At 43.3% G+C, this 15,000-nt stretch overlaps 1 protein-coding gene across 1 annotated transcript in view; it reads right to left on the reverse strand.

Moving 5' to 3' along the window:
- Window positions 1-14,979, reverse strand: part of gsg1l2b (gsg1-like 2b) — a gene marked incomplete at both ends in the record, with an annotated part of 34,891 nt that extends 19,912 nt beyond the window's left edge. The window contains 3 exons of the mRNA XM_079845399.1: window positions 1-43; window positions 1,835-1,882; window positions 14,679-14,979. The exon at window positions 1-43 is cut by the window's left edge and continues 110 nt beyond it. Coding sequence (XP_079701525.1) covers window positions 1-43; window positions 1,835-1,882; window positions 14,679-14,979 — 392 coding nt within the window. The remainder of the gene's footprint in view (window positions 44-1,834; window positions 1,883-14,678) is intronic.
- Window positions 14,980-15,000: the final 21 nt, after the last annotated feature.

Raw genomic sequence — 15,000 nt, forward strand, 5'->3', positions numbered from 1 at the left:
GAGATATACAGACACTCGGCCGCGATGCAGAGCCACAGCACACCTGAGGAGGCAGAGGGGGGGGGGGGGGGGGGGGGTTATGGTGGAAAACAGCTGATGACGGACATGGACACACACACACACACACACACACACACACACACACACACACACACACACACACACACACACACACACACACACACACACACACTCACACTCACACTCACGCTCACACACACACACACACACACACACACACACACACACACACACACACACACTCACACACACACACACACACACACACACACACACACACACACACACACACACACACACAGTCACACTCACACACACACACTCACACACACACACTGGGGCTCGTTTAGACGGCCTGCCCCCCCCGATCACGCCGAGCGTATGAAATATTCATACACCACAAACTTCACACTGAGATTTAACAGCAGAATTCAGCTTCGAAAGCAAGAAGACACATCGACACATTTCAGAGAGTTCTGCGGACATGTTCAACATTCAGCGCTTTAGGTGATGATGATGAAGATGAAGATGATGAAGATGATGAAGATGAAGATCATTACTACAGTCTTCAGTGTCACATGATCCTTCAGAAATCATTCCCATATGAGGATCTGATGCTCAACACACATTTATGATTATTATCAGTTCATACACTGTGATACATGTTATTCCTCAGGAGTCTTTGAAGATCAGAAGAACAGCGTTTATATGAAATATAATCTTCTATAACATTATAAATGTCTTTACTGTCACGTCTGATCAGTTTAATGCGTTGTTGCTGAATAAAAACATTACATAAATCATATTTAACCGGCACTTTTAGAGCCTTTAGAATGAGGATTATTTTATTGCACAAAATTGGGGCAGCATGACCAACATATCAATAATATTTTTTAATATAATAACAGGTTTTTTCCTGGAATTTCATATTTTTGGAGATAACTATACACACACACACACACACCACTGTTCAGAAGTGTGCGGTCGCTAAGATTAGTTAATGTTTCTGAGAGAGTCTCTTCTGCAAAAATACAGTACTGTAAATACAGTCAAATTATGAAATATTATTCCAGTGTAGATCAGCTGTTCTCTATGTGAATATACAGTATATACAGGCCTATATATCCTCTATTTATTAGAGTCTCTTCTGCTTAACGAGGTTGTACTTATAGTCAAAAATTATGAAATATTATTAAGATTTAAATCATCTGTTCTCTATGTGGATATATAGTAAAGTGTAATTTATTCCTTTGATCAATTCATCATTATTCCAGTCTTCAGAGTCACATGACCCTTCACTAATCACTCTCATATGAGGATTTATGATTATTTTAGTAAGAACTTATGAACTTTTACTTTTGATTAATTTAATGCATCCTCACGGATAATCTCTTAAAAACTAAACAACAAAACTTTCAACATGCAGAAAAAAACATGGCATAAAAAATAGTTATTATTTTAAAAACACATATTCTTTATAAGGCAAACACACATTTCACACACAATGGTCATTCAAAATGCATGCAAAATAATGATAAAACAATCCCAAAATATGCCTCAGAAATGAAAGTCCTCTCAGACTTACTCATCAATAACACTGAGAGATTCTAATCTACACGCTATGATCATACGGATCATCTGCAGGGATATGAGCGATATGAGTTATGAGTTATCACTGCAGTGAGAGAGGCAGGTGTGCGGCCCTGATTAAACCTGACCGGACCGCCAGAACTTCTCATCAGCGACCCGACTGACAGCCGGCTCAATACATCATGCAGGATATGAATTCATAATTGAGAATGACAGAACATACCTCTCTCATGTGGAGGAGCGACGTTTATGAAGCTCCTGCATTTCTCACCTGAAGGAGGAGAGAGAGAGAGAGAGAGAGAGAGCGAGAGAGAGAGAGAGAGAGAGAGAGAGAGAGAGAGAGAGGATTAAAGTCACCATCAAATGGACAATTCGTTTATTACAGTGTTCATTTATCAGTGCACGTCATTATTCAGAATAACTTCATCTCTTCTCTGATGATGAGGGCGGGGCCACCTGTCACTCACATGAGATCCACCAATAGCAAACCACCACCATCCAATCAATTCCCCACTGACACAATCAAGCCCCGCCCCTACATTTGCTCTTGTTTGTGAAGCGATTCACTCGATATACAGAAGAAAAGACCAGCGCGACTTCCCTCTTTCATTTTAAAGAGGAAGAGGAGATATATTTTAAACATAAATATAAATATTTGTATATTTTCCGGGTCAAATTGTATTATAACGTTCAGAAATAATGTAAAATACCGATAAATAAAACGAAGTGCTTTATACAATACAGATTCACATTAATAAACAGGAAAATTGTTGAATCAATAATGCAAACTTCATCAAATATTGCTGAGGCAAGAGCAGTTTATTATAAATCCAAAGGGAGTAAACCATGAACAGATACAAAACAAACCATGACCTTGACTTGAAACAGAACTCACCAACAGTGGTTACAGGAAACAATCCTCGACAAGAGAACAAGGCAAACATGAGGGCTAAAATCATGGACATAAATAATAAAGGCTAGATGTCTTAGGGCGGAGTCTCTAACGTCATCACCGGCGGCCATCTTGTCACAGGCCAGCTTTCTGGCGGCCATCTTGTCACAGGCCAGCTTTCTGGTGGCCATCTTGTCACAGGCCAGCTTTCTGGCGGCCATCTTGTCACAGGCCAGCTTTATGGCTATAATTCTGGATGCTTGAACAATTATGAATAATTATTCATAAGTATGTAGTGTCATAACTACATCTCTGACGTTTATAACAAACCAAACAGTTTGAAAATCGGTAGACAATTGAGCAAGTTATGGTTATTTAAAAAGTACACGCACCATTAAAACACAATGAGTGAGCGAGCTGAGTGTGACACGATGGCAGACGTCGACCTCCATTAGCCAGCAGTGCAGACGAGACATCTAGCCTTTATTATGTATATCTATGGCTAAAATAAACAGAGACTAATGACTAAACAAGACACACATGTGAACAATCAAGACCATGAACCAATGAGAGAACAGAACTGAGAACACATGACTTAGGCCACATCTTATTTTTTCCCCCCTCGTCTCAATAAATATCTGCGTACACACAAAACCACTGAACCGACTCAAAGCGATGTAGTATACAGGCCAGGCCAGTGTGTGGCGCTGTGATTCTGCCACAGAAACACACGGATGAAGAGCTGTGGCTAGAAGGGGTACAGCAACGGTCGGAGGTGAGGCAAAGTCTCACCATAAAATAACAATAAATAAATGTGCTACTTACCAGATTGTGTTTTATTAACGCCTACACCCCCCGACCCTAAAACTACCCTAACAATAATGCAAATACATGAATTAAACACAATATTGATGTGTGTGTAACGGAGGTCAGCTAGTAGTCGCTGTGCGAGTAAACCTCACTCCTCTGATCTCAAGAGGTGACTGACACTAGGGGTTGCAGCCTTTAGCCTCTGTGTTATGTGGCGTTCACACTGGACGCAAATAAATCGTGCTATTCGCGCAAAGTTGGACGCTTGAACATGTTGAGTTTACTCGCTTCATTCGCACGTGACATTCACTTCACAACAGACGTGATTCTCCTCATGGGCGGAGCTTCTGCCAGCGGCTCGTCTCGTTGAGAAATGGCTGACATGGGCTGTGTTTACACGTCTTTTTTGTTAAAATTCTACTGTTAATGTGTGACAAAACGTAGTTTTAAGACTTTTTCAGTCGATAATGTAGTAGTTTAAAGCTCAAATCAGTGGTTTATTTATAAAGAGAGCTCCTCTCTGAACATGTGATCTGGTGTGTGTGGAGTTGAACATGTGATGTGGTGTGGATGGAGTTGAACATGTGATCTGGTGTGTGTGGAGCTGAACATGTGATCTGGTGTGTGTGGAGTTGAACATGTGATCTGGTGTGGATGGAGTTGAACATGTAGGCTTGTTCGACTTCACCCAGCGATGCGCAGACCGATCGGCGGCTGACTTGAAGCAGTGCATGCCGGTTAGAAATTTTGTCCGACTTGAGGCAGCGCCGACGCCACGTGACAGTGACGTATGTCAACAAAGTGCCGCGAGAGCGATTCGAGAGCAGCCGGCGATTACAGCCGGTGCAGTTTCTCGAGAGCGACTGCATGAGGCTGCACGGGCTCTGATGACGACACAGCCGTTCCACGATTGGCCAGATTCACCGCATGACAGCGATCACGTGTGTTTCGTGTTTATTCTAAAACCTTCAGCTCCACTAATGCGCACAAATCTGTTTTTTATAACAGTAAAACCTCCTTTCATGTAGTCGCGATGTTATATTGTCATGTTTATCAAAATATAACTGATTAAAAACATAGACCCCACTTCATTGATAGTGTAGGCTTATATGTTGAACTTTATTCTTGTAAAAACACACGCTGTATTAAGCAGTGCATAAAGTATTACATGACAATAATGTCTCTGAAACATCTGTGTATTGCCAAATGTTGCATTTGTTTCACTTCAGCTGATAAAGTGTGCAAACACAGCGCGAGCGTCACCGCGGGAAGCAGAAAGTGTCCGACTTCACGTCTGTGTTTGCAGCTCCTCCCCGCCTGCACGCGGCTACTCTCGCCGATCAGGTGCATCCAGACGCAGCCGATGTCGAACACACCTTGTGATCTGGTGTGTGTGGAGCTGAACATGTGATCTGGTGTGTGTGGAGTTGAACATGTGATCTGGTGTGTGTGGAGGTGAACATGTGATCTGGTGTGTGTGGAGGTGAACATGTGATCTGGTGTGTGTGGAGTTGAACATGTGATCTGGTGTGTGTGGAGTTGAACATGTGATCTGGTGTGTGTGTGGAGTTGAACATGTGATCTGGTGTGTGTGGAGTTGAACATGTGATCTGGTGTGTGTGGAGTTGAGCATGTGATCTGGTGTGTGTGGAGTTGAACATGTGATCTGGTGTGTGTGGAGTTGAACATGTGATCTGGTGTGTGTGGAGTTGAACATGTGATCTGGTGTGTGTGGAGTTGAACATGTGATCTGGTGTGTGTGGAGCTGAACATGTGATCTGGTGTGTGTGGAGTTGAACATGTGATCTGGTGTGTGTGGAGTTGAACATGTGATCTGGTGTGTGTGTGGAGTTGAACATGTGATCTGGTGTGTGTGGAGTTGAACATGTGATCTGGTGTTTGTGGAGTTGAACATGTGATCTGGTGTGTGTGGAGTTGAACATGTGATCTGGTGTGTGTGGCGTTGAACATGTCGTCTGGTGTGTGTGGAGCTGAACATGTGATCTGGTGTGTGTGGAGTTGAACATGTCGTCTGGTGTGTGTGGAGCTGAACATGTGATCTGGTGTGTGTGGAGTTGAACATGTGATCTGGTGTGTGTGGAGTTGAACATGTGATCTGGTGTGTGTGGAGTTGAACATGTGATCTGGTGTTTGTGGAGTTGAACATGTGATCTGGTGTGTGTGTGGAGTTGAACATGTGATCTGGTGTGTGTGGAGTTGAACATGTGATCTGGTGTGTGTGGAGTTGAACATGTAATCTGGTGTGTGTGGAGTTGAACATGTGATCTGGTGTGTGTGGAGCTGAACATGTTACTGGTGTGTGTGGAGTTGAACATGTGATCTGGTGTGTGTGGAGCTGAACATGTGATCTGGTGTGTGTGGAGTTGAACATGTGATATGGTGTGTGTGGAGCTGAACATGTGATCTGGTGTGTGTGGAGTTGAACATGTGATCTGGTGTGTGTGGAGTTGAACATGTGATCTGGTGTGTGTGTGGAGTTGAACATGTGATCTGGTGTGTGTGGAGTTGAACATGTGATCTGGTGTTTGTGGAGTTGAACATGTGATCTGGTGTGTGTGGAGTTGAACATGTGATCTGGTGTGTGTGGCGTTGAACATGTCGTCTGGTGTGTGTGGAGCTGAACATGTGATCTGGTGTGTGTGGAGTTGAACATGTGATCTGGTGTGTGTGGAGTTGAACATGTCGTCTGGTGTGTGTGGAGCTGAACATGTGATCTGGTGTGTGTGGAGTTGAACATGTGATCTGGTGTGTGTGGAGTTGAACATGTGATCTGGTGTGTGTGGAGTTGAACATGTGATCTGGTGTGTGTGTGGAGTTGAACATGTGATCTGGTGTGTGTGGAGTTGAACATGTGATCTGGTGTGTGTGGAGTTGAACATGTAATCTGGTGTGTGTGGAGTTGAACATGTGATCTGGTGTGTGTGGAGCTGAACATGTTACTGGTGTGTGTGGAGTTGAACATGTGATCTGGTGTGTGTGGAGCTGAACATGTGATCTGGTGTGTGTGGAGTTGATCATGTGATCTGGTGTGTGTGGAGCTGAACATGTGATCTGGTGTGTGTGGAGTTGAACATGTGATCTGGTGTGGATGGAGTTGAACATGTGATCTGGTGTGTGTGGAGCTGAACATGTGATCTGGTGTGTGTGGAGTTGAACATGTGATCTGGTGTGTGTGGAGTTGAACATGTGATCTGGTGTGTGTGGAGGTGAACATGTGATCTGGTGTGTGTGGAGGTGAACATGTGATCTGGTGTGTGTGGAGTTGAACATGTGATCTGGTGTGTGTGGAGTTGAACATGTGATCTGGTGTGTGTGTGGAGTTGAACATGTGATCTGGTGTGTGTGGAGTTGAACATGTGATCTGGTGTGTGTGGAGTTGAGCATGTGATCTGGTGTGTGTGGAGTTGAACATGTGATCTGGTGTGTGTGGAGTTGAACATGTGATCTGGTGTGTGTGGAGTTGAACATGTGATCTGGTGTGTGTGGAGTTGAACATGTGATCTGGTGTGTGTGGAGCTGAACATGTGATCTGGTGTGTGTGGAGTTGAACATGTGATCTGGTGTGTGTGGAGTTGAACATGTGATCTGGTGTGTGTGTGGAGTTGAACATGTGATCTGGTGTGTGTGGAGTTGAACATGTGATCTGGTGTTTGTGGAGTTGAACATGTGATCTGGTGTGTGTGGAGTTGAACATGTGATCTGGTGTGTGTGGCGTTGAACATGTCGTCTGGTGTGTGTGGAGCTGAACATGTGATCTGGTGTGTGTGGAGTTGAACATGTGATCTGGTGTGTGTGGAGTTGAACATGTCGTCTGGTGTGTGTGGAGCTGAACATGTGATCTGGTGTGTGTGGAGTTGAACATGTGATCTGGTGTGTGTGGAGTTGAACATGTGATCTGGTGTGTGTGGAGTTGAACATGTGATCTGGTGTTTGTGGAGTTGAACATGTGATCTGGTGTGTGTGTGGAGTTGAACATGTGATCTGGTGTGTGTGGAGTTGAACATGTGATCTGGTGTGTGTGGAGTTGAACATGTAATCTGGTGTGTGTGGAGTTGAACATGTGATCTGGTGTGTGTGGAGCTGAACATGTTACTGGTGTGTGTGGAGTTGAACATGTGATCTGGTGTGTGTGGAGCTGAACATGTGATCTGGTGTGTGTGGAGTTGAACATGTGATCTGGTGTGTGTGGAGCTGAACATGTGATCTGGTGTGTGTGGAGTTGAACATGTGATCTGGTGTGTGTGGAGTTGAACATGTGATCTGGTGTGTGTGTGGAGTTGAACATGTGATCTGGTGTGTGTGGAGTTGAACATGTGATCTGGTGTTTGTGGAGTTGAACATGTGATCTGGTGTGTGTGGAGTTGAACATGTGATCTGGTGTGTGTGGCGTTGAACATGTCGTCTGGTGTGTGTGGAGCTGAACATGTGATCTGGTGTGTGTGGAGTTGAACATGTGATCTGGTGTGTGTGGAGTTGAACATGTCGTCTGGTGTGTGTGGAGCTGAACATGTGATCTGGTGTGTGTGGAGTTGAACATGTGATCTGGTGTGTGTGGAGTTGAACATGTGATCTGGTGTGTGTGGAGTTGAACATGTGATCTGGTGTGTGTGTGGAGTTGAACATGTGATCTGGTGTGTGTGGAGTTGAACTTGTGATCTGGTGTGTGTGGAGTTGAACATGTAATCTGGTGTGTGTGGAGTTGAACATGTGATCTGGTGTGTGTGGAGCTGAACATGTTACTGGTGTGTGTGGAGTTGAACATGTGATCTGGTGTGTGTGGAGCTGAACATGTGATCTGGTGTGTGTGGAGTTGAACATGTGATCTGGTGTGTGTGGAGTTGAACATGTCGTCTGGTGTGTGTGGAGCTGAACATGTGATCTGGTGTGTGTGGAGTTGAACATGTGATCTGGTGTGTGTGGAGTTGAACATGTGATCTGGTGTGTGTGGAGTTGAACATGTGATCTGGTGTGTGTGTGGAGTTGAACATGTGATCTGGTGTGTGTGGAGTTGAACATGTGATCTGGTGTGTGTGGAGTTGAACATGTAATCTGGTGTGTGTGGAGTTGAACATGTGATCTGGTGTGTGTGGAGCTGAACATGTTACTGGTGTGTGTGGAGTTGAACATGTGATCTGGTGTGTGTGGAGCTGAACATGTGATCTGGTGTGTGTGGAGTTGATCATGTGATCTGGTGTGTGTGGAGCTGAACATGTGATCTGGTGTGTGTGGAGTTGAACATGTGATCTGGTGTGTGTGTGGAGCTGAACATGTGATCTGGTGTGTGTGGAGTTGAACATGTGATCTGGTGTGTGTGGAGCTGAACATGTGATCTGGTGTGTGTGGAGTTGATCATGTGATCTGGTGTGTGTGGAGTTGAACATGTGATCTGGTGTGTGTGGAGCTGAACATGTTACTGGTGTGTGTGGAGTTGAACATGTGATCTGGTGTGTGTGGAGCTGAACATGTGATCTGTGTGTGTGTGGAGCTGAACATGTGATCTGGTGTGTGTGGAGCTGAACATGTGATCTGGTGTGTGTGGAGCTGAACATGTGATCTGTGTGTGTGTGTGTGTGTGGAGTTGAACATGTGATCTGGTGTGTGTGGAGTTGAACATGTGATCTGGTGTGTGTGGAGTTGAACATGTAATCTGGTGTGTGTGGAGTTGAACATGTGATCTGGTGTGTGTGGAGCTGAACATGTTACTGGTGTGTGTGGAGTTGAACATGTGATCTGGTGTGTGTGGAGCTGAACATGTGATCTGGTGTGTGTGGAGTTGATCATGTGATCTGGTGTGTGTGGAGCTGAACATGTGATCTGGTGTGTGTGGAGCTGAACATGTGATCTGGTGTGTGTGGAGCTGAACATGTGATCTGGTGTGTGTGGAGTTGAACATGTGATCTGGTGTGTGTGGAGCTGAACATGTGATCTGGTGTGTGTGGAGTTGAACATGTGATCTGGTGTGTGTGGAGTTGAACATGTGATCTGGTGTGTGTGGAGCTGAACATGTGATCTGGTGTGTGTGGAGTTGATCATGTGATCTGGTGTGTGTGGAGCTGAACATGTGATCTGGTGTGTGTGGAGCTGAACATGTGATCTGGTGTGTGTGGAGCTGAACATGTGATCTGGTGTGTGTGGAGTTGAACATGTGATCTGGTGTGTGTGGAGCTGAACATGTGATCTGGTGTGTGTGGAGTTGAACATGTGATCTGGTGTGTGTGGAGTTGAACATGTGATCTGGTGTGTGTGGAGTTGAACATGTGATAATAGGCTTGTTCGACTTCACCCAGCGATGCGCAGACCGATCGGCGGCTGACTTGAAGCAGTGCATGCCGGTTAGAAATTTTGTCCGACTTGAGGCAGCGCCGACGCCACGTGACAGTGACGTATGTCAACAAAGTGCCGCGAGAGCGATTCGAGAGCAGCCGGCGATTACAGCCGGTGCAGTTTCTCGAGAGCGACTGCATGAGGCTGCACGGGCTCTGATGACGACACAGCCGTTCCACGTTTGGCCAGATTCACCGCATGACAGCGATCACGTGTTTTCGTGTTTATTCTAAAACCTTCAGCTCCACTAATGCGCACAAATCTGTTTTTTATAACAGTAAAACCTCCTTTCATGTAGTCGCGCTGTTATATTGTCATGTTTATCAAAATATAACTGATTAAAAACATAGACCCCACTTCATTGATAGTGTAGGCTTATATGTTGAACTTTATTCTTGTAAAAACACACGCTGTATTAAGCAGTGCATAAAGTATTACATGACAATAATGTCTCTGAAACATCTGTGTATTGCCAAATATTGCATTTATTTCACTTCAGCTGATAAAGTGTGCAAACACAGCGCGAGCGTCACCGCGAGAAGCAGAAAGTGTCCGACTTCACGTCTGTGTTTGCAGCTCCTCCCCGCCTGCACGCGGCTACTCTCGCCGATCAGTTGATTCCAGCCGCAGCCGATGTCGAACACACCTCTGGTGTGTGTGGAGTTGAACATGTGATCTGGTGTGTGTGGAGTTGAACATGTGATCTGGTGTGTGTGGAGCTGAACATGTGATCTGGTGTGTGTGGAGCTGAACATGTGATCTGGTGTGTGTGGAGCTGAACATGTGATCTGGTGTGTGTGGAGTTGAACATGTGATCTGGTGTGTGTGGAGTTGAACATGTGATCTGGTGTGTGTGGAGTTGAACATGTGATCTGGTGTGTGTGGAGTTGAACATGTGATCTGGTGTGTGTGGAGTTGAACATGTGATCTGGTGTGTGTGGAGTTGAACATGTGATCATCTCTGAGATCAGCCATAACTTCCGCTAAGTGAGGTCAAAATACGAGCATGGTCATAGATTTATACGTAGATTTATACGTATACGTAGATGCCTAAAAACTCGTAACTTAGAGCGTAAATGGAAACAAACTAATTTAGAGGTCTTTAGAATCGCATGGAAAGAAAGTATGTCACGTTATAAAAAGGCCCTAAAAGCAGCCAGGGCTGAGCATCTCCGCAAACTAATAGAAAATAACCAAAATAATCCAAGGTTTTTATTTAACACTGTGGCTAGACTAACAAATAAACAAGCATCGCCTGAGCAAAATATTCCGTCACAGTTTAGTAGTAATGATTTTATGAACTTCTTCGCTGACAAAATAGAAAGCATCAGAAACAAAATTGTAAATGTACAATCATTAATGATGTCTTATGATTCAACCGCAATTATCGCCCCTCAAGAACTACTACACCGCTTTACAACCATAGGACAGGAAGAGCTAAATAAACTTATCATTGCATCTAAACCAACAACATGTTTATTAGATCCAATACCCACTAAACTACTGAAAGAGTTGTTACCTGTAGTGGAAGAGCCTCTTCTCAATATTATTAACTCGTCTTTATCTTTAGGTCATGTTCCAAGAATATTCAAGTTTGCAGTCATAAAACCTCTCATTAAGAAGCCACAATTAGATCATAATAACCTAGCAAATTACAGACCAATTTCAAATCTTCCATTTATGTCTAAAATACTAGAAAAAGTTGTGTCCGCTCAATTGTGCTCTTTCTTGCAAGAAAATGATATCTATGAAAAATTTCAATCAGGATTCAGGCCGCATCATAGCACAGAAACCGCACTCGTTAAAATCACAAATGATTTACTTCTAGCTTCTGACCAAGGCTGTATCTCAATACTAGTTCTACTCGATCTTAGTGCTGCGTTTGATACTATAGATCATAAAATACTCTTAGATCGACTTCAAAATTACACTGGTGTTCAGGGACAGGCATTAAACTGGTTTAGATCGTATTTATCAGACCGCTACCATTTTGTCTGTCTAAATGGGGAAAAATCAAAGATAACATCAGTAGACTATGGGGTGCCGCAAGGATCCGTGCTAGGCCCTCTGCTATTCTCAATATATATGCTGCCACTTGGTAATATTATAAGAAAACATGGAATTAATTTCCACTGTTATGCTGATGACACTCAATTATATATTTCATCACGACCAGATGAAAACGCTAAATTATCTAAACTGACAGCGTGTGTTGATGATATTAAACACTGGATGACGTGTAATTTTCTGCTATTAAATTCAGATAAAACAGAGGTATTACTTATTGGTCCAAAAAACTGCCCACAAAACCTCTCACAATACAATTTTACCTTGGAAGGATGTCCTGTCACTTTATCCACTACAGTAAGAGACCTGGGTGTTATATTAGACCGCAACTTGTCTTTCGAAAGTCATATTTCATATGTTACAAGAACGGCATTTTTCCACCTTAGAAACATTGCTAAGCTACGTAACATGCTATCTATTTCTGATGCAGAAAAGTTAGTTCATGCATTCATGACCTCGAGACTAGATTACCTGTAATGCTTTATTAGCTGGTTGTCCTGCATCATCAATAAACAAACTACAGTTAGTCCAAAACGCAGCTGCTAGAGTTCTTACTAGGTCAAGAAAATATGATCATATAACACCAATTTTATCATCTCTACACTGGTTACCTGTGAAGTTCCGTATCAATTACAAAGTATTGCTACTAACCTATAAAGCCCTAAATGGTTTAGCTCCAGTGTATTTAACGGATCTTCTATCGCCCTACAATCCATCGCGCTCTTTAAGATCACTAAACTCGAGGCTTCTGGTCATTCCTAGGATATCCAAGTCCACTAAAGGAGGGAGGACATTTTCACATTTAGCTCCTAAACTCTGGAATAGTCTTCCTGAGGTTCGAGGTTCAGACTCGCTGTCCCAGTTTAAAACTAGATTAAAGACGCATCTCTTTAGCCAAGCATTCACATTATAAATACGTTTTATACTACAGTTAAATCGCACCAACAGCATTAATATTCTGAACAGCAGCTATGCTAATTATTTCCCATCTGCTTTTCTGTTGTTATCTCGGGACACTAGTCCTGAGGCAACTAGTTCGTCAGCTCCAGTTTGTATCCAGCCTCTGATGGAGACTTCAGATGCGCCTGTGATGAGACGACTCGACGCCAGCGTTGTTATGGCCTAAAATAATACATGATTGATTAACTTATCCTAACATTTTTCTTTAACATTCTCTTTCTAACATTTTTCAATGTACATTTATGAAATGCACTTTCTGTGAAGCTGCTTTGAAACAATGTGTATTGTGAAAAGCGCTATACAAATAAATTTGAATTGAATTGAATTGAATTGAATGCTTCATTAGCGCCTGCACGGATCAGTAGAATGAGGCATCTACGATCGATATATCTATGACCACGCTCGTATTTTGACCTCACTTGCCCGAAGTTATGGCTGAGCTCAGAGATGATCACGCTCGTCTGATAAGAGGTAAAATAATTAAACAATTAAATAAACGATTAAATGAATTGCTAATTACAACATTGAAATTAGAAATTACAAAAAAAATTGTGAATATAAATAATTATGACTCATGTTTTAAATCATTTATGTTTGGTCGTTTGGCTGTTTCCTTATAAAGGTCCAGAAATTGGGGGGGGGGGGCAGGTGTTTTTTTTTTATTATATGATGTCATTACGTTGTCTTGACGCCAGCCAATCGCTGCCCTGCTGATCGTGCCCTCTTCAGGGAACACAGGAACGCGCAGTAATCTCAGATATTTTAATCCATTCCGCAAATTCGTTTGAAGAACCAAATTAGCCAGAGATCAGTTATCATGAGATCTGGGATCTGTCAGATCATCTCAGATGTGTTAAGCGAGGTTTGAGGAACGGACCCTGGACATCTGATGAGTCTGGATTTCTGCCTGAAAGCATGGATCATCCTGCCTCTGTGGTGCAACTGTATTTTCTTGGCACACTTTGGGCCTTTCAGTACCAGTTGAGCATCATTTGAACACCACAGCCGAGTCTCATGAGTTCACTAAACTCAAACTCAGTGCAGTAGGGCAGATCTGGGATGAGCTGGAACCGGAGATTTCAGGTCAATATGGAGAAAAATCTCTGAGGAATATTTCCAGATGTTTGTTGAATCTGTGCCGCCACAGTAAGCAAGTGTCCCTAATAAGTGTCCAAAACACTCTCACTGGGATTTACAGTGATCAGACACTGTCCAGCATAATAATCTATAAATATACTGTAATCCATAGCTAATGCAAATGACAAATCATGCTTTTTTTTTGTTCAAACCATATCACTAATAAAAAAATTCAATATAGTGCTTCTCACAATGCATAAATCATAATCTCACGGATATATCGGTGCCAATAGCCAACAATACATCATATAGGTCAAAATTATCAATTTTTCTTTTATGCCTAAAATCATCAGGATATTAAGATCAAGATATTTCTACTGTAAATATATCATAAATGCATTATTAGTTGTGATATGCATTTACATTTATGCATTTAGCAGACGCTTTTATCCAAAGCGACTTACAACTTGGGGGTACAATAAGCGATTGGTCGTGAAGAGTCGATGCATTGCTAAGGACTTCATTTGGACCACTTTAAAGGAGATTTACTCAATATTTAGATTTTTTTGCACCCTCAGATTCCAGATTTTCAAATATTCATCATAAAAAAATAAATCTCAGTTTCAAATCACTGACCCTTATTTTGTGGTCCAGGGTCTAATGACTGTCCAAGTTATGGAGTTCAGAAATGTGCGCAGTTGACTAACTATTATTAAATTAAGGCAGAGCTCATACAAAAATGATGATTAAATAAATACGCATTATTCAGCAGCATTTGTGTTCCCAAGACCCACAGCAATGGTGTCAGAGTCAGAACCCGCTGGTCATCTCCTGGTCAGATGTTTCCCTCTTAAAAAGGGTAAAAAACACGCCGTGCATAATGACTCTGTGATGAGGAGGAGAGCCGCGTCCTTACCGACCAGGTCGACGTTCTGCTCGCAGGAGAACCAGATCCCGGTGTGGAACTTCCTCAGAACAAACTTATCCTCCCCGGTCTCCCAGATGTACTGCACCAGCCGGCTGTCGGTGAGGTTCGAGCTGTTGTACCGGATGCAGTGCGCCTGCTTCACGGTCGCCGGTCCGGTGCAGAAGGGCTTGACAACTTTCCGGTGTCCGTCGCACCAGTAGCTGGTGGTCAGCGCGCATATGGCGAGGATCAGCGCGAGGAAGTTCAGCGAGAGCGCGAGCGAGGCTCTCCGCCGCCGGTCCATGCCCATGATGCGCACACGAGTCCCGTC

This window comes from Gobio gobio (assembly GCF_949357685.1).
Source record: "Gobio gobio genome assembly, chromosome: 20".
NCBI lineage: Eukaryota > Metazoa > Chordata > Actinopteri > Cypriniformes > Gobionidae > Gobio > Gobio gobio.